Source organism: Ambystoma mexicanum, chromosome 3q, assembly GCF_040938575.1.
Source record: "Ambystoma mexicanum isolate Mex_15411 chromosome 3q, UKY_AmexF1_1, whole genome shotgun sequence".
Classification (NCBI taxonomy): domain Eukaryota; kingdom Metazoa; phylum Chordata; class Amphibia; order Caudata; family Ambystomatidae; genus Ambystoma; species Ambystoma mexicanum.
Genome location: NC_090926.1, coordinates 1,264,877,394 through 1,264,904,717, shown reverse-complemented (window position 1 = coordinate 1,264,904,717; position 27,324 = coordinate 1,264,877,394). Strand labels below are relative to the sequence as shown.

General features: G+C 46.9%; 1 protein-coding gene across 1 annotated transcript in view; it reads right to left on the bottom strand.

Annotated features, from left to right (window-relative positions):
- Positions 1-27,324, bottom strand: part of LOC138447859 (lysosomal alpha-mannosidase-like) — a 564,797-nt gene that overhangs the window by 382,181 nt on the left and 155,292 nt on the right. Inside the window, exons 12-13 of the mRNA XM_069604298.1 lie at positions 12,218-12,325; positions 9,662-9,778 (exon numbers count right to left, since the gene is read on the bottom strand). Coding sequence (XP_069460399.1) covers positions 9,662-9,778; positions 12,218-12,325 — 225 coding nt within the window. The remainder of the gene's footprint in view (positions 1-9,661; positions 9,779-12,217; positions 12,326-27,324) is intronic.

The window sequence follows — 27,324 nt, the reverse complement described above, 5'->3', positions numbered from 1 at the left end:
CGGTTAAAAAAAAAAAAAAACACAATGGTAGTAAAAAGTAAACCACTGCCACCAGCCATTAATTTTAGAAAAGGTAACAAAATTGTTGCATGAGAAACTAGACAAAGGGGATACTTCGTAACCCCTCCAGCACCCCATGGTAAGATAGTGTGCTGGGTCTAGAAAGTTACATAATGGAAGTAAAGTCAATTTCACTTTACTGCTCTTGGAAACAGTAGTTTTACCAAGAGAAGGTATTTAAACCTTTGGGAAATCTGGAAGACTTCGCTGTGTCACTGCACTGACGGTGATGTGTGCCACAATGTAAAGATGATGCCTATGGAGTTTGTCAGACTCCAAAGTCAAAATAACATATCGCAGTCAAAAATCACATTAAAATACGAGAGAGTGGGAACAAGGTCTCACTCTCTCCGTGTAAGAAATTAAAAAGTCCTAGAGTCCACCAAAAGTGCTGAGCGTCTTTAAGGTAGAGAGAAAGTAGCACATTTCTGAGAATTCTCCCTAACACGTACTAACCACAATCATGGTAAGAGTTGACAGTTTTTCTAAGATGTCACACTTTTCAGCTCTGCCTAAGTTACCGATTGACCTGGAAACGGCAAAGGTGTTTCTTCATGATGCCTTTCATTTGCACAGCTTGCTATCGGATAGAGGTCCTCAATATATTTCCAAATTTTTGACTCATACATGCAAGGCGCTAAAGATAAAACGTGATATATCTTCAGGATACTATCCTTAGTTCAATGGACAGACTGAGCGAACTAATCAGGTTTTTGACCAATATCTGTGGTGCTTTGCATCTTCAGCTGATAACTGGGCGGTGTTGCTACCCTTGGCTGAATACACCTATAATAAGGCCTATGACACTGCAATAAAGAATACTCTGTTTTCCTTGGTATACGGACAATACCTGCAATACTTACCAGATACCCCGATTCAAGCGTCAAGTGCCCCGAGTAGACCAATGGATTTCAGAACTACAATCTACTCGTCATAATGTGAAACAACAACTCACCCAAACCAGAGAATCGATGAAGATTGCTGACGGACATAGAATGCCCTTTTGTATAATATAGGTGATCTGCTTTAGCTGGTATCTACAACCTTACCCACACATGTGGTTCCTTCCAAACTGGCTCCTAGGTATTTTGTACCAAAGCACTTTGCTGTGTTCATCCTGCAGCTTATGTTCTGAACTGCCACCAGCAGGGAAAATAATCCACCCAGTATTCCATACTTTTTTTCTTCGCCCATATCAGGGCAGACCTGCTGATCATTCAGTCCCAGCTCGACCCCCTCCTGTTAATGGTGAAGGTGAAGAAGAGTATGAGGTGGATTACATCTGTTATTCTCACTTCCGCTGAGGCGTTCCACAGTATCTCGTTCACTGGAAGGATTACAACGCCTGTGATAGGACTTGGGAGTAAGCCTGCCATGTACATGTGTTAGGCAAAGTTTATATGTAGTACCCTTTGGGTCCACTACACACAACTAGGACTACAGGTGTAAGCAAAACCAACCTTTGGTTTAAGTCTGTACTACACAGTTTTGGTAGCGTTGCTGAGCAGCCAGGCTTATCTCAAGAGGGGAATGTGAGCTGTAATGATGTTACACAGAGGTCTACTATCACAAGTATTCAAATAGACTGTTACACTCAAGGTTTCTTAGTAAAACATTAATTTATTTCACAGTCAGTTATAAAACATTCACTAGAAGGAGGCAATGTATATCACACAAAAATATACTTCAGTGCTTCATATATCAGTTTCTGAGGCATTTAGACTACTTTGAAGGAGGAGCAAAATGCCATAGGTTAATAAAAAGAAGCTTACAGTTATTCTTAGACAGCGCAAATAGTTTGAGTTCACCAGAGAAGTCAATTCAATGCAATAGGTTAGGCCAAAGTCAATGAGCTAAAGTTTTGCATAGGATAGAGCAGTTCTGGTAGTTAAACGAAAAAGTCTTTGCCAAAGTTCTCAGAAGTAGTTCATAAAAGAAAGGTTCATATGTTGGGTCACAAGCTGACTAGGCCTGCAAGTTGCCAGAGTTTCAAGCACTTTCGCAGTGAGGGGTAAATTCTCTCGGTCGGGTTTTCACAGTACCTTACAATGAACAAAAAGATTCAGCTGAAGACGTCTGTTCCTGGCAGTTCCTGCAAATCTCGCTGTTCGAGCCTCAGTCGTGGGGACAAGAGCGAGGACGTCGGGGGACTACTGCACTGGGACTGGTCAAAAAGTTGTCAAATGGCAAATCTTCAATTCCGGTAGCTGTAGTCAAGCACACAAACTGGTGTCCCTCTCCCTGGTTATTCGGTTTTCCTGCAGAGCACTCTGAGGAAAATACAACCAGCTCCGAGAATGGTATCCAGGTGGCTTAAGGTTGGAGTTGATTGGTCCCACCAACTCAAAAGGGAGAAGTTTTGCTTTGTTTTTTTTTGGGGGTGATAAAATCAACCTTTCAAATTTTACAACAAAACAATACAATACAGTCAGTTTAGAAAATATAAAATCATCTTACATAATAATTACAAGAATATCATAACCACACAACAGAACAGAGAATAACAACATGAAATTTCATTACAAGTCAAGGGAGAAGTCGACCTTGAAGGTCTTCTCTGTCGAGATGAACTTGGCGATTCGGACCTGCAGCAGGGCTTCACCGGACAAACCAACGGTTTTGAGTTGCAGCCGTCCTCGGTTCTTTCGTTCCAGTGGTCGACTCTGCCTTCCAAGCCAAGAGACTCGCCTTTTATCCAGTTTCCTCTTTAATTCCAGCCTAGCTGCCACTCACCCAGCAGGGTGGCTGTCCTTGCCGGACAGTCAGCCAGCCAATCACACCAGAGTGCATTTGGGTCTCCTAGGAAACTAAGCACAGGGAGTTACCTTCCTCACTTCCTGCCCACACCAGACACTCAGGCACCAGAGGTGGTTTTCAGTCCTGAAGCCCGCCCAAGCCGTAGGAAGAAAGGGACCAAACCTGGTTCGGTGTGCAGAGAAGCTGTAGAAAGACCTTTCCAAAAAGAAATGGCGAAAAAAGAAGACCAGGCCCTGTTAAAACAAAGGGGGCTCCGACGCCATCTTGAAAAACATGGCTCCCGCGATTTAACGCTATCGATGTTCGGGGGTCGGGAAAAATCATGATAGTTTGTTGGAAAACCACTGCCACCAGCCATTTCGAGAGGAAAGGCTAGCATTTGACTGCTACATGAGTTTCTAGACATAGGGGATACTAAGTAACCCCTCCAGCACTCTATTGCAAGATAGGGTGTGCTGGGTCTAAGATTTTGGAAAGACTAGTAAAGTCAATTTCACTTTACTTTCTCTGGGAAATAGTAGTTTATCCCAGAGAGGGTATTTAAACCTTGGGACAGCCTAAAAAGGCTTCCATGCATCACTGCACTGAGGGTGCTGTGTGACAAATGAAAAGATGCCTATAGAGCATAATCAAAGAAGACAAGAGTAAAACACATTCAAATTACACGAGAGAGTGGGCAAAAAGGCTCAGACTCTCTCCAGGTAAAAAAATCAAGTCCTCAAAATCCAGCAAGGTTGCTGGGGGTCTCTAAGGTGAAAGGAATAGGCACATTTATGATAATTCTCTCCAACAACATGCACCTACATCTCGTCCGTAGGTTCTATCGGTTGAAGCCTTTCAAACCAGACTTTGACGGTCTTGTGAGGGGGCATGCTGTCATGAATCGCCATGCACAGCACTTCCGCTATGCCCTTCGGTACCGACACGCTTTGTGGGGAAGAGGCGTTGTTAGGCAAGATTGTATGCAGTACCCTTTGGGTGCACTACAACAACCGTGACCGCCTGGCAAATGGAACCCCAACCTTTGGTATAAGTCTGAACTACACAGGTTGGTAGCGTGATTGAGCAGCCAGTATTATCTCAAGAGGGGTCAATGTGAGCTGTAGGGGAGTTACACAGAGATTCACAGTGACAAGTATTCAAATAAACTCTTACACAAAAGGTTTCTTGATTAAACAATTATTAATTTAACAGTCCGTTTGAATAAGCATTCTTCAGAAGGGGCAATATAATAACACAAATACACTCCAAAATACACACTCTTAATATTTCTAAATCAGTTAGTACCCTTTGGGGATGGCACACAGACACTTCCTACACCCTCAGGTGACTTTAGTAACTAGGACACTGGACATTAATATACCACTGTTTGCATTTAGAATCAGACTAAAGAGTTTGTCCAAGAAAAAGGTTATTAGGATAAAACAAGAGATCTCACAAATATTGTGAAAGCAGGTAAGTACTTTTGAAACCCCCCCAATGCAAAGTTAGTTAACCCCTTCCTGGAAGGAAGGCCAAACACAATGTCAGATGGAAGAATAGTCATTCAGGGAGCCAGGCTAGGCCAAAGTCAACTGGGCAAAGGTCTGGGTGAGTTGAAGCACTTCTCAGAGGTAGGTTAAAGTCTTGCACAATGTTTTAGAAGTCTTTGTAGAAAAGAAGAAATCAGCATGGCCACTTAGTCGTTTAGGCTTGTGAAGTAAAGAAGATGTTAACAACTCTACAGAGCAACCAACACAGGTCTCAGCAGAGAACAAGTGAGTTTACACGACAAGAGGTAAGTTCTCTTAGACTGTACAGTACCTTTGGTTAGAGGAAATGGTTCCAGCTTGCTTCGGTTCCTGTGCAGCTCTGCAGATCCAGTGTTCCTGGGCCTCAGTTGTGGGGACAAGAGGGAGGACGTCTGGGGGACTCCTGCACTGCATCGGGAAGGTCGATGACAGAAAAGGACCAACTTCTATTCAGTGGCTCTTCGCGGTTTCAGCTCCTTGCGTCTAAGCAAATAGCAACACCGCAGGCTGTTAAGATGGGCTTTCCTTGCATCTGGGGTCCAGCGCTCAGGCTCGGTCAGTCCTGCTGCCTGGGAGTCCAGAGGATTCGTCCCACCAACTCAAGGGGAGAAGTCGTTCTTACAGGGCTTCACTAGTCGAAACGAATTTGGAGTTTCAGCAGAGCTTCACCGGGCAAACCAACAGTCCAGGAGTTGCAGCAGGCGTCTTCTTCAATTTCTTCTTCGGATTCCTTCGTCCAGTGGTCGACTGCGCCTTCCAAGCCAAAAAAACCCACCTTTTATGCAGGTTTCTCCCATTCATTCCAGCCTCGCTGTCAGTCACCCAGCAGGGAGGCTGTCCTTGCTGGACAGCCAGGCGGCCAATCACCTAAGAGTGCATTTCTGTCTCTTAGGAGACTAAGCACAGGGAGTTTCAGCTACCTCCCTCGCTTCCTGTCCCCGCCAGACACCCTTCACTCGTGAATTCCGCCAAAGGCAAAATGAACAAAGGGACCAAACCTGGTTTGGCGCACAGAGTAAATCTCAAGAAGGACCTTTCCACAAAGAAATGTAAAAAAAAAAAAAAAGCCATTTTGACAAAAATGGCACCCTTGGGTGTTTTACTGCAGCTGCAAACGCAGCCCGGAGTAAAAGCACACCACTGTAGTTAATAGTAAATCACACAAATGTCAGGATCATCATGATGATCCTGGGTATATGGATCATCAAATTGACCCTGATCATTATCAGGGTAAACGTCATCACCTACACCTTGGTGTTGATCTTATTCATCATCAGGTATTGAAATGACTGTTGTGGGTTGGACAGGAGATTGCAACCTTTGGGGATTTAGCAGGTTCTCTCTGCTACATCAAATATTTTAGTTTTATTATAATTGTTCTTTTATAACTGGTCCTTTCCAGAAAGTTTACAAAACATGACATGTTATCCATAGTCCTCTCAAACCTTTCTTTAGTCCAATACCCTGTACTGGGGCATTTTGGAAATTGAAAGCTATGGAATCATCTTCAGCTTGAAAAATGTGATGTGAATGTAAAGCCTCCGATATAGGAGACAAAGCAAATTTAGATGTGTGTGTTTCAACGTACCTTCTAAAGACGTGAAAACTTGTTTAGAAACTTTTTTGTGGTGTGTCTTTCGATGTACCGTCAGAGTGCGTTAATGATTTATGTTTCGCCGCTTGTCGTTCAGTACGCATTTAACCTGTATATCCATACACAGTAGTCGATAGAGGTCTGTTTAGGGCAGGGGTGCACAATTGATTTTGACAGAGGGCCGAAAGTACCTTACATGAGGGCTATAGTGGGCCGAAAAGTAGAAGTGGGCGGGGCGGTAGGCGGGACATGTCGGGAGGCTTTTTCAACCCCCAATTTGTATTAAACACATGGAAAAAGAATATGTTTTTGAGGGGTAACGATTTTTATTGCATTTCAAACTTACATTTTGTACTACACATTTTCCATTGTTATCATTTATTTCGATTTAGTTATTGTATATCGTCTGTTTAATTAAATTATATATATTTTATTGACCCTTGATTGGACATTCCGTTATTTTGGACTGCTATAGTTTGCTGTTTGGGTTACCCAAGAGGGGTATGGCCTTTGTTGAGTCAGGTTTTCCTCAAAAAAGCAAATGATGTACATCTCCTAACTATGCCTGTTTTAGTTTTATTATTGAGTTCACTCTTGGAGTGCAACACTATGCCCCATGGCTCCCATCGCCAACCAAACACTATGCCCCATGGCACCCTCACCCCCAACCAAACACTATGCCCCATGGCCCCCACACCCCACGCAAACACTATGCCCCTTGTCCCTCACCCCCCAACCAAATACTATGCCCATGGCCCCCTCATCCCCAACCAAACACTATGCCCATGGCCCCCTCACCCCCAACCAAACACTATGCCCCATGGCTCCCACCTCCAACCAAACACTATGCCCCCTGTCCCTCACCCCCCAAGCAAACACTATGCCCCATGGCTCCCACCCCCAACCAAACACTATGCCCCATGGCCCCCTCACCCCCAACCAAACATTATGCCCCATGGCTCCCACCCCCAAACAAATACTATGCCCCGTGGCCCCCTAACCCCCAACCAAACACTATTCCCCAATGCTCCCACCCCCAACCAACCACTATGCCCCATGGCTCCCACCCCCAAACAAACACTATGCCCCATGGCTCCCACCCCCAAACAAACACTATGCCCCATGGCCCCCTCACCCCCAACCAAACACTATGCCCCAAACACACTCAAGCATGCACCCATACAGACCCAAACCCCCCAACTCAGCACATACACTCTGAAGCATGCACCCATACATGCATCTCAACATACACAACACGAACATTCAAAAACAAACATTCATACACATCCGACACACCCTCCACCCGCACATACACAACACAACCGCTCAAAAACAAACATTCATACACATCCGACACACCCCCCCACCCCCGCATCTCAACATACACAACACAAACACTCAAAAACATTCATACACATCCGACACACCCTCCACCCCCACATACACAACACAACCGCTCAAAAACAAACATTCATACACATCCGACACGCCCCACCACCCCATCTCAACATACACAACACAAACATACAGCAGAACAGACCCGACACACAAACACAAACACACAGACCACTTACCGGAGACGTGCTGGAAGGCAGGTAAGCTGGAACGCTGGCGAGGTAAGTGGAATCGTACTACGGCTGGCGTGGCAAGCAAGGCTGAAATGCCTTCCGGCATCAAGCCTTACTAGCCACGCCAGCCGTAGTGCTGGCACTCCATTGGTGCAGCACACACGCACTACGTGGCTCGTAGGAGTGACGTGGTGCGTGTGTGCTGAGCCAATGACGGCCAGTGTTTTGTCCGGCCAGGAAGACAACAAAGACTTTCCTAATGGAGGGCGGCCGATGCTGCTTGCGGGCCGCCCTCCATTAGGAAAGTCTTTGTGCCTCACGGGCCGGACAAAAGAGCATGGCAGGCAGCAACTGGCCCGCGGGCCATATGTTGTGCACCCATGGTTTAGGGTCTTTGTCTTGTGGCAAACGTGAAGACGAGGGCCCAGCGGACAAAAGACGCTTAGAGCTAGAATCAGTGTTGATGCTTTTTTCTGAAACCACGTGCCCATGCTTCGACTTTTTAGCCGATTAACGGCTAAGGGTTGGGTTAGTGTTTGTTTGTGTGCCTTTGTCGCTGAGTGTGGTTCCATCACAGGACCACTAGCCTGCTTCTCGGAGGCATGGACTGGCAAATGGGATTCGGCAGAACTCAATGTCTACGGCGTCACTTTGTGCGCCATAGCTACCTTGCTATTAATCAGACTCTTCTGCTTCATCAGACTGTTCTGTGCCCGTTGGGTTATCTGCCTTGACCCGCATGGCCTAGGCCACCCAACCTTTAATACGTCTGTTTTTTAAAGTTTTGGTTCGAAACAATTTACAGGGCAGACAGCGCTTTTCGGTGTGATCTCGCGGAAGGCAGTCATTGCACACGCGGTGTGTCTTTCCACGGATACTTCTATTGCAGGATGGACAGAACTTAAACATAAGTATTTTCCAGGATTCTTTTCATAGAGCGACCGACCACAATGGCAGAAATAAAACAATCTGATGGACATGAACTTGGACCATGGGTACAGTACACATCACACTAGGGATAGTATTACAAACACGCCCAGTCGACGTCCTTTTGTACTTGAAAAAGAAGTCATGCAATACTCTGCACCTACCACTAAATGTCAGCCTACGCAAAGTATGCGATTCCAAGCAGATCCACAGGATTACAAATGACATTCGGTTGTTCACATGAATATTCTTATATTGTTCATAGAGACTATGGGGGTCATTCTGAGTTGGGCGGTAAGGGTTAACGGGCACCGTTAAGGATGCCGGTAAACCTTTACCGCCCAATTCCGAGGTCCCTTAGCCGGAACCGCAAAGGATGTGTGGTCAGACCACATGTCCTTAGCGGGCCCCGTTAAGGGACCTTGGAGCTAATAACAGTACCGCTATTTGCGGTACCGTTATTAGCGCCTTCCCCATTCCCATTTGAGCCCAATGGAGGCTCAAATGGGAATGGGGAATGGTTTACTGAATGGGGAGTTACCGGGTCCTCTGGGGTCGGAATGACCCGATAAATCCCCATTCAGCCAGACCGGACCCGGTGTTGGAGGCAGCCATGGTGCTAATAGCACCATGGCTACCTCCAATCTTGGAATGACCCCCCAATATAGGTGTTGATTCCCTAATGAATCTGTTAACTTGGGTCATGTATTATGTGATATTTAGACCACCAAATTGTATTAATTGACATATGAAATGTACCATAAAATGGCAATGTATATTGTATAAAAAAGCCTTTCAGCTGTTATAATTTAAAAAATATGATATGGAGTGATAATGCTATGTGCCAATTTAATTTCTTAGTGTGTTCTTAAAAGGCCTAATAAATGGTTGCATTTTGATACATGGACTGTCTAAGCTGAATTCGTGTGTGTGGACTCACTGAGGCCAAACCTGGACTGCTCTCCACACTACCTTGATTGGGATTTGGCAAAACTCAGAGTCTCCCCTGTTCACCATAACTACTGTGGTGTCCTAAAATCTTCCCACAAGGGATGATTTTAGAACTCAATCTTAACACTCCCCTCCTTTCAAATTGGCCTTGAATGGTACACCACTTAAACCAACAAGCCAGGCGGCCGTGAGGGAAACTCGTTTGCCTAGTTGTGGGTAGGTCTCACACCCTGAACATGGGGCTGAAGAAACCCTCCCAATACTACATAGGATTACCCTCGTCGCCCACATACCTGATTTGTTACGGAGTGGCCAGCGGGGTCTGTGACCTGGTATGCAGCTCCACTGACAGGCAAGCGCACATTCCACGTCACTGTCCGTCCCAGGGGGTTGTACAGGTACACAATAAACTGAAAAGCAGAGAAAGAGTTACTAACACAAACTGGTTCTCCAGCATTGCCATCTCCCATACAACCATGTGCAGCATTCCCCCATTTTCAAGACGGGCCCTTTGCCACCTGGGAATAGCTCATGTGACGATTTCCCCTGCCCGATTCTGTATGCAGACAGTTCGTCATCATGGCGCCCGGGGGCCAACCCAAGCTAGAGAATACAGGGCAAGAAAGAGATGAACAGGGAATGCCCAAACCTCCCTCAATGACTCCAGAAATTGGCTGGGTGGGGGCAGAGGGGGATCATCCCCAGAAAACATACCCGGACCTGCTGTCCCACCATGCTATCCAGATCCTATTGGCTAGTATTGGAATGGGTGCCAGCCCCTTTAAGGGATCCAAGCTATAGAGCTTAAAGCCAGCAGAGGCTCTAGTCACTCAATTTTTCCTTCGGCAGAGCAAATCCAAGGTAGGATTCAGACGGTGATTTTGATACATTCATCTCTTTGGGAATGCTGCCAGAGAAATCACACAAGACGCATGAAACAGAACAGCATGGTCCGCGGGACCAGCGCTCAAACAGTCCAAACACAAAAAATGTTATCAGCGCTGTCACCAGTGGAATTATACGGTTTCCGGACTAGACACTCCTGTTATTGCCCTACTCTAGCTAGTGGTACGGGTGTTAAGATTTTTACTGTCAGAAAGTCTTTCATGGGTCAATAATGGTTTTTCAAACTTTTTTTTAGAGATTGGAAAGGCAGGCCGTGCCAGCACAGCTACAAAGGGGAAAGGATGGTAGCGCACACATGGCCAGTGGGATTTTGAAATCCAACGTGGCGGCAGGCCTCTAGATAACGTCAGGTCAGCACCTGGCCATGACACGAGGTACATTGCCCAGTCACAAATCACTGGCGCAACACACTCCCATATTGCCCACGTGAAAGGAGGAGGAACCAGACTATAAAAGTAGGCTCAGTCTTGAGATGTGGGGTGTCCAAGCAAAAGTTGGAAGTTGTTTGGAGGAGACGGTCGAGCAAGAAGCTATATGGAAAGGAGGTAGTTTGAGGAGGTTTACTATATAGTTGGAGTTTATTAAAAGGAGATTATTTGGTTGAAAGAAGTTTGCAATCTGAAAAGGTAGTTGCTGCGCAGAAGATGGACAGAGGAAGTCAGCTGCCATGGGAAGACAGAGAGACCAACTGTCTATAGGGGTCAGATAGGCCCCTTAAACCATAGGAGGGGAAGATCAGGACACCTCCATAGCCCTTGCAAGTAGAAAGGTTGTTAACCGACAGAGACACACCTACAAGGAGCAATGAGTCAGTGCAATACAAATGGCTAGCTATCCCAGGGTCTAAGACCATACAGCAGGGATGCGGGCCATTGATTGGCATTAGTCCCAACCCTTTCTGGAGAGCCTGGAAGTACGCTGGGGAGAGGTGAATCTATCCACCCTGTTGGAGGTTGCCAAGGAGACCAGGGTCCCTTCTGGGGAGAACCACTGACTAGGGGCAGGCAATTGGAATCATTGGACATCGCCCTTGGGCCAGTCCAATGCATGAAGGAAGCCCTGGCCCAGAGGAGCATTTAGTATCACCATTCAAGAGGATCAGAAGGAGAGCCAAGCCAATGCCACAGCCTGGAGAGTCCATGGAAAAAAAACCTCTCCTGAACTGGGTTTAGGAATTATGAAAACCTACAACCCAAATTCAAAGACTGGTTCCTACAGGAGTAGACTGTGTTAGAGCTTGGCCTCTAGATGTGTAAAAGGACTTTTCTTTTGCGCGAGTTTGGCACTTGCACTCACTTCCTGGAGACAGTCCCAGGTAGGAAAAAGCAAACACACCCCCCCCCCCCCCCCCCCCCCCCCCCCCCCCCAACTACCATGACTATAGATACCTACCAGCACTTACTACACCCAATAAGTTGGGTTTATTGCAATAAAACATTTGAAAATCAAAACAAAAGGACTGGTCTTGTGTGCACTTGACATTCACCACATACGGAAATTGCATATGGAGAAAAATGATCACATGAAAGCAAAGATCTCAGGCAAGCGAGGAGTGTTGGGGTGGGGGCTGTTAAAGGGTTCATGGCATCTTGGAGTCTCTAAACCAACAGCATCATTATGACCGTTGATGTGTCACTTTGCACAAAGTGATCCAGGGTCACCAGTGGGTGCAGGGAGGAAGTGACAAAATGTTGTAAAAAGAGCTACAACTGGACAGAAATTGCATGATGGCAAAATACGAGTAGGTACAGGGGGGTGAGGTGAAATGGGGAGGGCGCAGGGTAGAGTGGGAAGCACGGACAGTGGGTTCAAGGCCAGTGATTGATAAAATAGTGGTAGGCTGAACGTCAGAGTGGGTGCCACGAGGCTTGGTGGAGAGACTAACATGGAAGCACTAGTGAATGAGGCGGGATGGAGCCAGTGAATGTTATAGGTGCCATTACCGTCTTAAAGTTTTCGGTCAGAGGACACACACTGATGTTCAGGTAATCGCAAAACACAAAGTTTTCCTTGCTGCCGATTAAACTGGATAATGCATTATTGATCAGCACCTGAGAAGAGGGCAAACAAGAGATCAGGACTGGAATACAAGTCTCAATATTTCACAGCTCACGTGAACGTGAGTGGGTTCAGGGGCCCTCAATGAGTCTACACAGTAATTCATGCATAAAATTACACTTAAAGGCCTTCTGAAAAGACTAGAAAATTAAGCTAACAGGTAGTATTATCATACAACACTCTATGACACAAGTATGTACAGTCACCATAGGTTAAAATATACATCAAATAACTTAAAGCAGGTATTTTAGATGCAGTCCATGATGGAACCAGATCTCCAGGCAATAACCTATCTTAAGAAGTCCAACCTTTTGTTCTTTGTGTCCAAAAATCTCAGAAGCCACAATGTTTCTCACCAAAAGGAAGTCTCTGTAGGCAAGTTGTAATAAGCTTGTGTTGATGATCGTTTACAAGTTCTACAACAATTTGACCAGAGGCAAGTATAATAATAATAATAATAATTTAGCATTTATATAGCCCTACGAACCCTCAGGCATGTGCGCGCTGCTCATTATTACCCATGGTGTGTGGTGCTCATTTATCGACCTCGGAAGGATGAAAGGCTGAGTTTGGCCTTGCCGGATTCGAACCTGCGACAGCAGGCTCTGCACAGATGTCAAAGCAAGCGCTCTACTCACTGTGCTATCAGACCTTAAGTATGAGTTTTCCTCTCTTCTAGACCCAAGGCTAACCCAGGGGCAGGATACTCGACCCAAGTTAGACGACCTTAAGGTGAGTGGACTAGAAGAAGGAGACAAAGGGACTGGTTCCCAAGGTTATCCTATAGAGGACCGCAGGAGGGCCGGAGGGAGGGGGGGCTGGAGGGATGCACTGCATGTACTGGCCCCTCTCCCCCTGACTCGGATTTCCCTGATTTTCTGGGCGCTCGATCTTCCGCCATTGGTTCTGGTGAGAGTGGCCCAGGGGTTGCAGGTTCAATGATCGGGTGCAGCTGCAAGGTGCAACCTGCATCAATAAAAAAAATCCAAGAACCACTGATGCCGATCTCTTCAGGACATTTCACAGGTTGGGGAAAGGCGAGTACCAGTAAGACATGCATTACTTACCGTAAAAGCATTTCTGATGGTTGTATCTGCTTAGATTCACATGCTGTGCATATGGTCCGACATCAAGTGGTAACCGCAGAGTATTGCATCTCGTCTTTCGAGAATCGAAAGGGGACGTCGACATGGGCATGCCTGTAACACCATCCCTACGTGACGTGAAGTGTATGCAAGAACCCTCACACGCCGAGGTCCCTCCGCTTGTATTTTTTCTGCCGTGAGGGAGCCTTATGACTATCGTGAGTGAGTACAGAGAAGAGAGAAAGTAGTAAGACGTCTATGTTCCTTCCATCCGAGCGGGTAGGAAGGAAGGGTGGGCGCATGTGAATCTAAGCAGATACAACCATCAGAAATGCATTTATGGTGAGTAATGCATGTCTTCTGAGGTTTGTTAATCTGCTTAGAATCACATGCTGTGCATAGACTAGCGAGCAGTACCCGGAGTTGGAGGTGGGTTATGAGAAAGAACAGTAGTGAAATGTCGTCTTAATACTGCTTGCCCCACCTGAGAATCAGACCTAGAACGAGTGTCTAGGCAATAGTGATTTGTAAAGGTGTGTATGGAACTCCAGGTTGCCGCTTTGCAAATAGATTCAATGGGAACATTTGCAATGAATGCTACGGACGCCCCAGTGCCTCGAGGGGAGTGTGCTCTAGGTTTGAAGAGCTGCTCTCCCTTAGCAAGAGTATAACACAGTGTGATGCATTTAATAATCCACCTAGAGATAGTGGATTTGGAGACTGCATCTCCTCTTCCTGCTGCCACCGAAACGAAAAACTGATGAGTCTTTCTAAGTGGCCGAGTTCTTTCCATGTAGAACATGACAGCTCTGCGTACGTCCAGGGTGTGTAGTGTTCTTTCTCCCAGGCTTGAAGGATTTTGAAAAAACGTTGGTAGTTCTATTGACTGGTTCACATGGAACTTTCAAATGAATTTAGGCGCAAATCTAGGGTGAGTGCGCAGAACCACCTCTTCTTTGTGAACTGTTCAAAGGGATCTAGGACAGAGCACTTGTAGTTCACTTACTCTCCTAATGGAGGTGATAGCTATCAAAAAAGCAGTCTTAAGGGTGAGGTCTTTAAGACTCACTCTGTGCATGGGCTCGAAGGGAGGCCCCATAAGTCTAGTCAACACCACGTTTAGGTCCCATCCGGGAGCCGGGTTAGAAATGGGAGGGTGAATTCTTTTCACTCCCTCCATGAAAGCTTTAATAACTGGTATCTTCCACCATGACACTTTCTGTTGTGATGTAGTGTAGGCCGAAAGTGCAGCTAGGTGCACCTTTATGGAGTTGAAGACCAGGCCCGAGTCAAATAAATGAGTTCGGTATAACACAATGTTAGGTAAGATTTCCACAGAGCTGGCAAATCTTCCTTTCCTGGTTCAACTCCAGAACTTTTTTGCTTTTCTAGTGGGATATTTTTCATTAATACCTCAGTGAGTGGGAACCTTTTTCCACACTCACCTAATCTTTAACTCTTTTTATGGGTGTCATTTTTAAGACTTGCCATAGTGCCTTTTTAAAGTTATCATGTCTAACAACCTATTGGCAATAAGTGCCTGTTGTTGCTGGGTTGCCCTAGAGGCTCACCATTTAACTTTCTTGTGCTAACCTTGAGTGAACTACAGTTCCCAAGGGTAGAAAGGATCTTTGAATCCCTTTTACATTTGATTCTATGAAACCAGCACCCCCACCTTATGTGGAGTGCTGGGGAGATGCAATGTATCCCCTTTCACATTAAAACTAACAATTCTGTTAAAGTGACAAGCTTACCTTTAATGGCTGGTGGCAGTGATACCCTTTACTAATTTGGTGCACCTTTACCGCGGACTGTGTTCACAGCTGCAGTAAAGGCACCTAAGGGTGCTCATTTTACCAAAATGGCCCCCGTCTTCTTTTTCTGCCATTTTAGTGTTTCTTGTAGTTTCTTGTTCCTTCCCCTGACATCCAGGGCGGGAAATTCCTTTGAGTTTTGCGGGAGTCCCCTGGACACCCCACCCAGGCTCCAGTCAGTCTGTAAGCACAGGAAGTGGGGGAGGAGTCCAAAACTTGCCCCTCCTTTGTCTTAGGCCTTCCTTCAACTGTGCCAAATCCCAGTGGTGGGTTGGCTGTCCTGATTGGACAGCCAGACGCCCCTTTCTTGTAAAATGTGGGGAGAGAATGCAGAGGTTGTGTTGCAGTTCCTGATAAATACTGGAAACCTGAAAGCTGAAGTCATGTCAACCACTGGAACAGAAAACCGAAGAGAATGAAAAAAGGAAAAGCGGTGGGAATGATTTCCAGCGACCAGAGAGCCTGCTGTGTAACCGGAGCCTGCTGCAAACCCTTCCTTCCAATCGACCTGGGTTCTCTGAAAACAAAGACCCGAACCCAGAGCCTGGCGAGACCCACTAGACTCAAGAAGACCTGCATTTTGAGCCATCCCACGGGTTGCTGCGACCTTGCGTTCTTGCAATACCTCAATACCCTGGGACCTCCAGCCACTGTGCGGTGCACGGTCTTCCGAATTCCGAATCTCGCTGAAACTTCGTGGGCATCCTGGTGTATCTCCAGAGACACGAATCGAGTCCAGAAAGTCCCCTCACAAGAGTGCTGGACCTTTTTAAATGACGAGAATTCAACTGCGATTTTCTGTCTTCTTCTGTGCTCCTTGAATAGGCACCAAACCCGCAGAACCGCATTCAGCCGCGAGAGAAATCTTGCTAGAGCCTTCTTCATCGAGCCCTACTGCAAAGTTCCTTCTGAGGTCTTGTGTTCAGTCTCCAGGACAAGGAATCCACTGACCGGGTATTTGGCTGCAGTCCCTGAAGTTCTCCTGCTGCAATCTCTTCTTCATTGCTGAGGTACTGTGTTGGCTTAGGTATATACTTACCTTAAGCCCGTTGGGATTTCTGTGTAGTCCTGGGGTGTTTTCTGTGATTGGGATGTCCCTCGTCCAGTACACCCAGTCCCACTGCTAGAATCCTGCTGGGGTGTCTTCTGTGAAGCCCCTGGACCCTCTTCTAACCCTAGAAGTAAAGTACTCACTTGTTTGCCAGTTTTCCTAAGGAAACTCTGACTTTTGCTACTAAAGAACGTATTCTAACACTGCCTGTTGGTCACTAGTCCTAGTGACCCCCCTTCTGCCACTGAGAACACTCATGCTCTAAGGGAAAGACTTTGAAGGGATTGGGACTTCTGCCCAGAAAATAAATCAAGTGTTTTACTTACTTGTAAAGAGTTGGTGGGTAACTGTAATTCTAAGAGTGACCAATTACCAAAGTTCTTACTGATCTTGAATGTGTGATGCACTATTCTTAAAAGTATGGTTAACATCTTGTCTTCCTTAGCCACTGTTTTACCAGTCTAAAAGAAAATAGATGTAAAGGTATTTTACTTTCCTGTGATTAGGTTGTGCCTCTTTACAAAAGTAATGTGTTGGTTTGGCCAGATTATTCCTGTTGGGTAATTGTATGAGTGTCTTCCAACTGTTGGTATCACCAGGTTAATCCTGCTAGGATAACTGTACGAGTGTCCCCCAACTGGGTCTTGCTTTCCCTGACTTGCTGCCAGCCTGTCCTTCTACATTAGGTTGTTGCCTACCTAGAATAATTATTCAGTAAACGGTGACATTGGGTTTTACTTTCCCCTTCATTGTGAAGTTAAAGTAAGTGGGTTTTACTTACATTGTGTTAGCTGTGTGCCATCCAAAACAAGTTACCAGAGTTATTGCTTACCTCAATCTGGGGTTCCCTGATTTCCAAAGCATCTGTAATGGTACATTACATCCTTAGGTTTTACTCACCTGGTATAACTATGTGTTATGACAAAAGTAGTTATAGGTTTGTACTGCACCTAGAATAAGTGTTTCACTATTCACCAAAAGTATATTGTCCAGTTGACCCTTTATGTGATTTGTTCCAAGAGTCACTGTACAACTGGAAGGGCCTACTGTCCTTGTATTACCAAAAGTAATCTAAAAGTAACCATTGGTCTTTTACTCCCCAAGAATAGGCTTGACCTATACTAAACGTGTATAACAAGGTTGTGACTTCCCTAGAACTACTGTTACGTGTTCCAAATCAGGACTATACTTGGGTCTGTGTGCTTTCAAGTATACTGTTGTGTTTTATATTGCGTTTTCATATAATGTGTTAGTACTTACTTAATCCCTAGATTTATCTGGGCCTACTTGTATTTAAATAAATCCTTTATTTTTACAATACATAGTGTTTCTTTGGATCATTTGTATTACAATTTTCACTGTATTACAATTTTCACATGCCCCCACGGCGCTGGGGGCATGGTAAGCGTAGACACATTTCCCTGACCATGTTATCCAGAGTCCGTTCCCCTTGGAACGGTTCAGGGGGTACCTGGAGGCGTAATCTTGGCACTGAGCGTTTTCCAGAGTTGCGAACAGATCCATCTCTGGGAAGCCCCATTCTGCGAAAACGGAGACTGTAATCGCCATTCGTACTCCCTGGGAAACAAAGTCTCTGCTGAGTACGTCTGCCAGAAGATTGAGTTCTTCTGGAACATTTGCATTTGAGAGCCCACTTCCAAATGTTCTGGGACAGTTTGGACAGCCCTGGAGAATGAGTGCCCCCTTGTTTGTTCATATAGTGCATGGCCGTAGTGCTGTCTGTGAGGATCAGGATTGTCTTCCCCTGCAGTTTTGTCTGGAAAGCTTTCAGTGCTTTGAACACTGCCAACAGGTTTATGTGGTTGGATGCTATGTCTGACAACCAAACTCTGTGCGCCGTTTGTTGAAGCAGGTGAGTCCCCAACCTGTAAAAGACAAGTCTGTGGTTAGAGTGGCTTCCACTGCGGGGGTGGTAAAGGATTTCCCTTTCAAGAGGTTGTCCCTCGACCACCACTGCAGCAAGAGAATGAGCGCCGGCAAGACGACCACTAGATCGTCCCACTGTCTGGTGGCCTGACACCACTGGCTGTTGAGGCACTCTTGCATTGGGCGCATGCGCAGGCGCGCATGAGGAACCAAGTAGATGCACAACGCCATCATTACTAGCAGTCGCATAGCCTTGCATACAGTCACCTCTCGACTGGCTACATACTGGAGGGATCTGAAACATGTTTTGGACCCTCTTGTTGGAAGGGAAGACAAGGACGTCCTTTGTTCGAATTAGAGCCCCTAGGAACTGTTTGACCTGACTGGGGTCTAAGCTGGATTTCTTCTTGTTGATAGAGAATCCCAGACTGAATAAAAAATCTATCATCTTTTGGGTATTTGACAGACATGTTTCGTAAGAGTCCCCAGTTATGAGTCAGTCATCGAGGTAAGGACAGACCGGGATGGATTGCCTGCGCAGATGTGCTGCTGCCACCGCTAGTACTTTACTAAATACCCTTGGTGCAGATGCTATGCCCAAGGGTAGTACTTTGAACCGATAATGATTGTCCTGTATTATAAATCTGAGGTATTTTCAGTGCGCTGGCAACATTGAAATATGAAAGTATGCATCTTTCATGTCCAGTTTTGCCATGTAATCCCCCTTGTGTTAGCAGTGGAATTACTTCCTTTAGTGTGACCATGCAGAACTCTTGTGGCTTTACAAACTTGTTCGCTGGGCGCAGATCTAAAACAGGGCGCATGGTTAGATCCTTTTTGGGTACAAGGAAGTACACTGAATAAATACCTCCTTTTACCTGTGCCAGAGGTACGATTTCTATGGCTCCTTTCTCCTGTAGTGTTTCGACTTATGGTCTGGTGTCTGTCATCTTGCTCGTGGAGGTCTGAATGTTGTGGACTGGTTGAACTCTATACAGTTCCCGTGAGCCACGGTCTTTAGCACCCACTGGTCTGTAGTTATTCCCTCCCATGCCTGAAGAAACTATGTTAGGGATGGGAGGGGACCCAAATCTTCGGGTCATTTCGAACCCGAGGCCGGGGAGCCTCTGGGGTAGAGTTCCGGCCTCTTCCTCTGCCACGGTGTTGACCCCTTTGGGGTTACGGTGTGGTGTATCCGCCATTTCCATGTGTAGAATTCCAATTGTTTCCCGATGAGTATTGTTGTTGAGGGAAGCGTTGTCCACGAAAAAAGCAGTCTGGACCCAGATCCTCTTCTTGTAGAGGGTCTTTGTGAATTCTGGTCCAGTGTTTTTAAGGTGTCATGCTCCTTTTTTTGCGGTTTCGAGGGCTTCATCGACTGCCTTCCCAAAAGGTTGGATTCTTCCACGGGTTTGTTTATTAGTGACGCTTGCGTCTCTGGCTTGAATCCAGAGTTCCGTAGCCATGCATGTCTTTTTAGGAGTGTGCCCTGAGCCAGGGATCGTCCAGCCATTTCCGCAGAATCTAAAGTATTCTTAAGAATGCTTTGGTTCACCCATCTGTCTTCAGTGACAGTGGTGAGAAGACGAGTCCAAAGGGGTTCGGGCACCTCCTGTATGCCTTCCTGTAGTAAGGCCCACTGGGCAGCAGCGTAGCTGGTCAACAAGGTATTGTTGCTGGCAATGCGCGTTGAGAACACTGCCGCAACCATGATTCTTTTCCCCAAGGGCGTAAAGTCGTTTACCTTCCTCATCAGGGGGTGCCTCGCCAGTTGACAAAGGGACCCCTGCCCGCTTTCGTGTAGTAATCACCACCAGGGAGTCTGGGGTGGAATGACCTCTGATATACAGAGGGTCTGATGGAGAAGGGCAAAAGAGTTTTTCTATTTGTGGGTTGACACCTCTTGTGAGAGCAGGTGTTGATAAGGAGGGCGCCAGATGTTTAATTGAATTGAGGAGGGGAATGGCCTGGCTGGCCAGTGGTTTCTCCTAAGGATGTCCTCCACGAATCAGCTTCGGGGACCGCCACATCCGTAGCAATTTTAAAGTGATCAGCTGCATTACGTAACATTACGTTAAAAGTCAATTGGTCATTCACTGGTGATGGTTGTTGCCTAGTGGGAGTGGACTGCGGAGAGTTCAGAGACAGGGCATCAGGGTCTTGATGATCCGTGGATTGCCATGGTTGGGGGTCACTCACATTTGGGTTATCTTCCCAGCCTATGGGCTCATGCATGTCCTCATCCTGAGTATCAGTAGGAATGTCATCCTCTGTTAGGTCGTATTTGTATATATCCTCTTCTAAAGAGGGGTCAAAAAGTCTTGGAAATTTAGCTTTGGGCTCTCATCCTTTGGCCTCCTTGGCGTGGGTTGTTCTGAACAGGAAACATACCTGTCCAGCCTTTCCATTCAGTTCTCAAACTTTTCTCTAGTTCAAACAGAGGACTTAGAATGGTCTAGAGGTGGAAAAAGGTCTTGAGCGTGTTCATCTGTCGAAAAGCGTCAAGATTTTTCGTCTCATTGTCGAGAATAGCACTTTTTCGCCCTCAGAGAACTCCTCCTGAGGTACCGACAAAGGTGAGACTACTCTGTGCTTCTCCTTCGACTTATGGGTGGGTTCCGGTACCCCCCTTAGGCCATCCTTTGTCCTCGGCGGATCCTTGGGCCTTTCAGTGGGCCTTGGTGCATCCCGGGATGCCGCTTCTGAGAATCGGCAGCAACAATCCTAGCTAAGCTGCCAGCGATGTCCTCCACGGTGGGGAGACGCGTAGCTTCAGCCTGCGATTGCGAGGGGGTCCTCTTCGCCGGTTCCTTGTCTTCTGCAACCGCCTTCTTCGGCAGAACCGGAACCCTATTGTCGCAGGATGCCTTCTTGCGAGGCGTCTCGACGGAACCTGCTAGATATGGGGTAGCACCCTTTGTTTTTGGTGGCCTGGTCGCTAGGTGCAATTGCAGCTGCAGGGAGGGCTGACGGTTGGCGGGTGCCGCCGGAGCTTCCAGTGTACCCGTTGGCGCTGAAGTCTTCTTCAACCTGGCCGAAGATTGACTTGGGGTTGTGTGCTTTGTGATGTGTACATGTTCGTCTTTGTCGCCGGGGTGTGACTTCCCCATAGCAGTGCCGAAGCCGTGCCTAGTGGGGCCGGGGACAGGCGAAGCGGAACGTGAGCGTTCCGTCGAAAGCTCAACAACCTCCAGTTCGGAGGTATGATTGTCACTCTCGCCGTCATCACATTCGGTGGCTGCGGCAGCGGGAGAAAATTCAGCCTTCGACATACCGCAGGCCGCCCACCGCTTGACTCTACGCTCCTTTAGTGTCTTAGGACGGAGGAGCTTACAAGCCGCGCATCCTCCTTCCTTGTGATCGAGGGGCAAGCACCGGTTATACCGTCTGTGCCCATCTTTCCATGGGAATTTGCTCCTACACTTAGGGCAAAACCTAAATGGAGTCCTCTCCATAGCGGAGGATGGGTAGAGTGACGAAGACCAAACAGGAAAGAGAAAGGAAAGGCAAAGGCAATCTCAATTTGTATAGAAATGTCCACCCCAACCCCACTCTCCCTACTATATAGGCCGGCGGAAGGCTGGCCACGTTGTCCGCAGCGCCGACTGGATCACCGTCGGTCGAGTTCTTGAAGGTCTTCGGCAGAGGTCTGTAACAGCCGTCGAAATAAGGGACAGATAGGGTGATATAGATATTTTATATATTTATTCGACCATAGGTCGATGGGACCATAAGCAAAGTCTTTGACGAGCTCTGCATCAAGGCAAGCAGTATGCTGGGTGGAAAAAAACAATCTGAGGGACCTCGACGCATGAGGGATCTTGGGTACACTACACGTCACGTAGGGATAGAGTTACAGGCACGCCCATGTTGACGTCCCCTTTCGATTTTCGAAAGACAAGAGGCAATACTCCGCCGTTACCACTGAATGTCAGACCATATGCACAGCATGTGATTCTAAGCAGATTAACAAACATCAGAACAGCCTCTACACAAAGGCAATGACAGGTGTCCTTCCAGTCGCAATTACAGCAGCTGCAGGACCGACTCCCTTATTGCTAGAAAGCTGAAAGTATGAGAGAAGGCTACTAGCTGTACAAGCTGGCGACCACCGAAGGTCCGGACTTGAATGTCGTTAGGGAGATTTGTTATTTTTATGCTTCATCCCCTCTCCTAGTGAGACCCCTAGCACTTTTTGCTGGACTTCTGGTCCTTTTTCCTCAAATCCCAACGAGTAGAGCCTTTTTCCACTCATTCATTCTTGTGGGCTTTGTGTTTTGGAACACTTTGCATCCTACCTGTACTATGGAGTCGGTCTGCTCCATACCCTTTGAATGCATCTGCCTTTTTACTACTCCAGCAGCACACAGCTCCGTATGGGGAGTGTCGCTGGGGAACCTTAGGGTCCTCCTTTAAGATTCTTTTTCTATATCCTCAAGTAACTACAGTTCTTAGCATCTCTCCCAAAACTCTATAGGAGATATTGGCACAAACCACCTTCAGTGGAGTGCCAAAGGCAGTACCTAGTATCTCCCTTCCCTCTACTTCTGTGACTTTTTACTCACATGGACAATCTCCTATTTATGGCTAGTGGCAGTGGGCACGTTCTACCAACTATTGTGTAATTTATATACCACAGGCTATGTCCATAACCAGTAGTGCACAATAGGGGCACCCAAGTACCAACTTGGGGCCTCCTTTCTTTTATCACCATTACTCATGTGGTTGTCCTTTGTTAGCCCTTCGACCATTCTGTGAGGGGGAGGTCAGTGTGTTTGTTTGCCTTTGGCAGGAACCCTTGGGTATCCCTGCCTAGGCTCCAGAGTGTCTGGGCGGGCAGAAAGTGGGGGAGGAGTCTTCCACCCCCCTGTTCTTTGTCTGCCAGAGTGCCTGAATAGGACCAGCTCCCACAGGGAGGGCCTGGCTGTCCTGATACAGATGCCCTTCTGTAAAATGTTGAGAGAGATTGCATAGGAGTGTGTGCTGGAACTGCATAAAAGGCGAGGCTTCTGGAGTGAAAAGGAAGTTGACCACTGGAGTAACCAAAGAAGAAGACAACCAGAGACATCTGAAGATCCTTTGCAACACTGATGCCACCACTGCTGCCCTGACCCGGTTTTCTATGCGACAGAGGAGCTCCGAAGAGCACGACTCCTTTCCTTTGGCTGGTGGGAACAACCAGTCCCAAGGCGAGCTTTGAATTGAGCCATCTCCTGAGGTCCTAGGATTTTCCAGAACTGCTGAACCCCAATATGATATATGATATTTTATATCGCACTTGTACACAAGTGTTTCACCAGGAGACCTGCTGCCCATTTCGAGTGAATCGTCGTGGAAAGGCTGAATACGTCCAAATCTTTGCTGAACCTATAAGGACCCTCCAGAGATCCGATCCAACTCGCCCAGCCCATCACCCCTCAGAGTGCGGGACTGCAGGAATCGAAGATTGACTGGATGATCTGTGTCTTTTGTTGGTTCTGCAGATAAGGTGCCGAAACCACAAAGTGAACCAAGAAGTCGCTGAAAGTCATGCCCAGATCCTCCCTCGAGACTGCTGCTGAGAGATCCTGCCTATTGTCCTGCCTTCAGTCATCAGACCAAAGAATCCGGAGGTCGAGTCCAGAGCTTTAACATTGCCGAGCATCCAGCATGAACATTTTCTTCAAACTGAAGATACTGTGGGGAGAGACTGGAAGAAATCCTCTGGAACTCTTTGTATTCTGCTGCTTGTCAAGACTTTGAGCCCATCCGAACTACCTGTAGCCAAGGTTGCATTTTTGGACTTTTTTTAAAATTATTTTTTTATTTGTGTTTGGTTACTAGAACCTTCACACTAAGCGAGAACAAAGAAGAAAACATCTCATAAAAATGACTCATGGTACACTAAAATATCAATAAAACATTATGATGCAACAATAATAAGAGAAAAAGAAAAAAAGAGTGACAGAAGAAACTTAACCATTCTGCCAAAATCAGTGTCCGAGTACTAACAACTGGTTTAGTGGTTTAGCATAACCTTTTCCTCAGCAATATTTCTTATCTCAAATCACAATGCCACTTCTCAAAAGTAACTGGACCACTGCAATTGTCATTACTCGGTCGTATCCCGAAATCAACCTGTCCCAACGCATGTCTGGCAGTCATCGCTCCTCCCACTCCACCCCTGAACCTAGAAAACAGTAGTGATCTAACTGCCCATGTACCTTCACAGTGCATCAGCAAATGTCGGAGAGTTTACGTGGCCAAATTATTGCAAGTTTTACATAATGCTTTTGCGCCCTCCCCTTGACCGCTCTTGCTCAAAATCTCGCCAGTGTGTGCTATATTCAGGCAGATTCTTAGGAAACATTTTTGGATCTTCCAATCAGGAAAGTTGACCAAACACCTCAGTAAACACCCCAATTTTTCAACGTTCTGAAAGGAGTTGGCGAGTGATAAGGAGCGCTTCTTCTCCACTGTGAGAATCCAGTCCATCGTTTCTAGGGCTTTTTTTGCTTTCATCGGATTACCAATCAGGGTCTCAATATTTGTATCTGCACTTAATACGGCTATTCTGACCCTCTCCTCCAGGGTTGAAAGCATCTCTGATTTGCCAGCTATCAAATGGGCTCTAATGTCATCATATAGGGTATGCTCTAGGCTGGTGATAATAAGAATTTCCATTCTGCCTGAACAATTTTTGGACAAAAGACTTGCTGTTTGAAGAAACTCTAGAACCATGAACCAAGCAAATGTTACGCTAACTAACCATTTTCCTCCTTTAAAGTATCTTTACTATATGCATTTGCAGAGTAAATGTATTTCCGTATAAACTGTAAGCAACCACAGGTGCAGTAACCGATAATACAATAACATTGTCTTTAGCCTTGGGGGCGTGGCTAACTGGCCATGGAATAGGACGTGCTGCATGATGATCCGACTATTTTTGCCAAAGTTACCTGCTGAAACTGCAACGAGCGCCTAGAACTTTGAGGATCAGGCGTTGGAAGCCGCACGCCAAGTGAAGTTCGCTGGAGAAGTTCATAGTCCCCGAGAATCTTGAGATATACATGTTTTTGTCGGTGCGACTGTGTGGCCGCTTCGACACCAAGATGGCGGCTAACAAAGGAGAGGCCTCCGAGGAGAAACGAAACTGATTCCCCGGACCTGCGGGACACGGCTGCGGCAAATTGCCTGGAGAAATAATACAATAGGGTGATATGGCGGAATGGTCGAATCCATGAGAGCGCCCGGCCTGACATACGCTAATGGAGCCTCGGCGATCTGACCGCAGGAGATGACGACATTGGATGCTTGGGTGACGAGGCCTACGGAAGTTGAATGGGGAGTGTGAGTCCATAGCCCATCCGTAAGACAATTCGAAGTGCCATCTCGAATGTGAGCTAGGTGACCTGGAAGCCGGACCATTGTCGGACCGAGGACAGTGTAACAGCAGCACTAAGGCGGAGGCGTACAGGAGTGGAGGAAAGCGCCATGTCGGCGAAAGGGTTGAGAGTCAAGACCAAGCAACCCACGATGGAGACTTTCACGAGAACGCAACGGAGCCCCTCAACATCGGTACAGAGCACGATCGAGCCCCCTGCGGAGGACGCCCCCGAAGGAGACAAGCACCAGATCCTAGAGGCTATGGCAATGGCGGATCTAGGCACAGCTCTAGAGAATAAGATCGATGCCGTGGGTACAGAACTCACCCTGCTACGTCAAGATGTTAGGGCACTTGCAGAAAGGACCAGCGGTCTGGAAAGTGGGGTGAATATTAACACTGATGTTAGCACGAGCAATGCGAAGGAGATTCATGTCTTAAAACAACAGGTCGCTAACTTGGAAAATCGTGTGGAAGAGGCGGAAGGAAGGGCGAGGAGAAACAAAATTCGCGTGGTTGGCCTTCCGGAGGGAGAAGAAGGCCAAGACCCCACAAACTAAGTTGAAAACATGATCCTACAAGGGATCGGAGCCAGGAATCTTTCGCAGGGATTCACAGTGGAGAGGGCGCACCACGCCGTGATGAGGAAACCCCGGCCGGGGGCCCCGCCAAGACAGATCATCGCGAGGATCCTGAATTACAGGGACAGAGAAAAGATCCTCGAATATTTTCGTAAGGGCGGCACGATAGAGAGAGCATCCACCAACATCACAGCATATCCGGACTACACGATACTGGTGCAGAGGCAGAGATACAGTTACATAGCCGTCAAAAGGAGGCTGAGGGCAGCAGGAATCAAATACATGCTTCTGTATCCGGCACGATTGAAAGTGCTACATAAGAACAAAGCGCTATTTTTCGATACCCCTGAGGATGTTGTCACATGGCTGGACCTGCAGGGCTGCCCGGAACAAGAAGCGGATCGCGACCGGCAGGATCATACCGAATGAAGATTTAGTAAGGAGGAGGACCCTGATTGTATAGAGAAACTGTAACTAACTGAACCTTATACACAATCTGAGCCTGGTGCTCGATTTGAACTGGAATATAGTGAGTGTAATTGGTAATGGTTTGGCAATTGAATGCGTAATGTTTTTTGAAAGGAGCAACAGAACGCGGACGACCTACCCTAATAGACTATTAGTTTCAGCGGCCATTAGGGTGGCTTTACCCTACTGAGCCCTGAGTAGAAGCTTGCGCTAGGCAGGGCTAGATGTGGGGGTGCCTGAGATCCAGGAATGGAGCTGGCCAACGGTTGGGGAGGGTATTGTTGGGGGAGGGGTGGGAAGAAGGTTGGGGGATGGGAAGTTGAGTGTGTGTGTGTGGTTATGGGGAGTTTAAGTTTTGCTTCGAGCCTATTTGGAGGAATCAGTTTGTTGTACTTGCGCTGCATGAAGGGGCGTAGTCGACTGAGGATCGGGAGGGTGCTTATTAACGACCTATGGGGGACCTCAGGATAATAACGTGGAACGTCAGGGGCCTTAACAGCTACCTGAAAAGAAAAAATCATGATGTATCTGAAAAGGCAGAAAATAGACATCGCATTACTACAGGAAACTTACTTGACGCGGGAGAAGTTGGACCTACTTAAGAGAAAGTGGAAAGCGACCGTAGTGGGTTCGCCATACTCTGCATATGCCCGGGGGGGGGGTGTTAATCTGGGTGCCACCGCATGTCCCGTTCAAATCGATACAAGAGGTGGTTGAAACTGATGGAAAGATGGCTATATTGC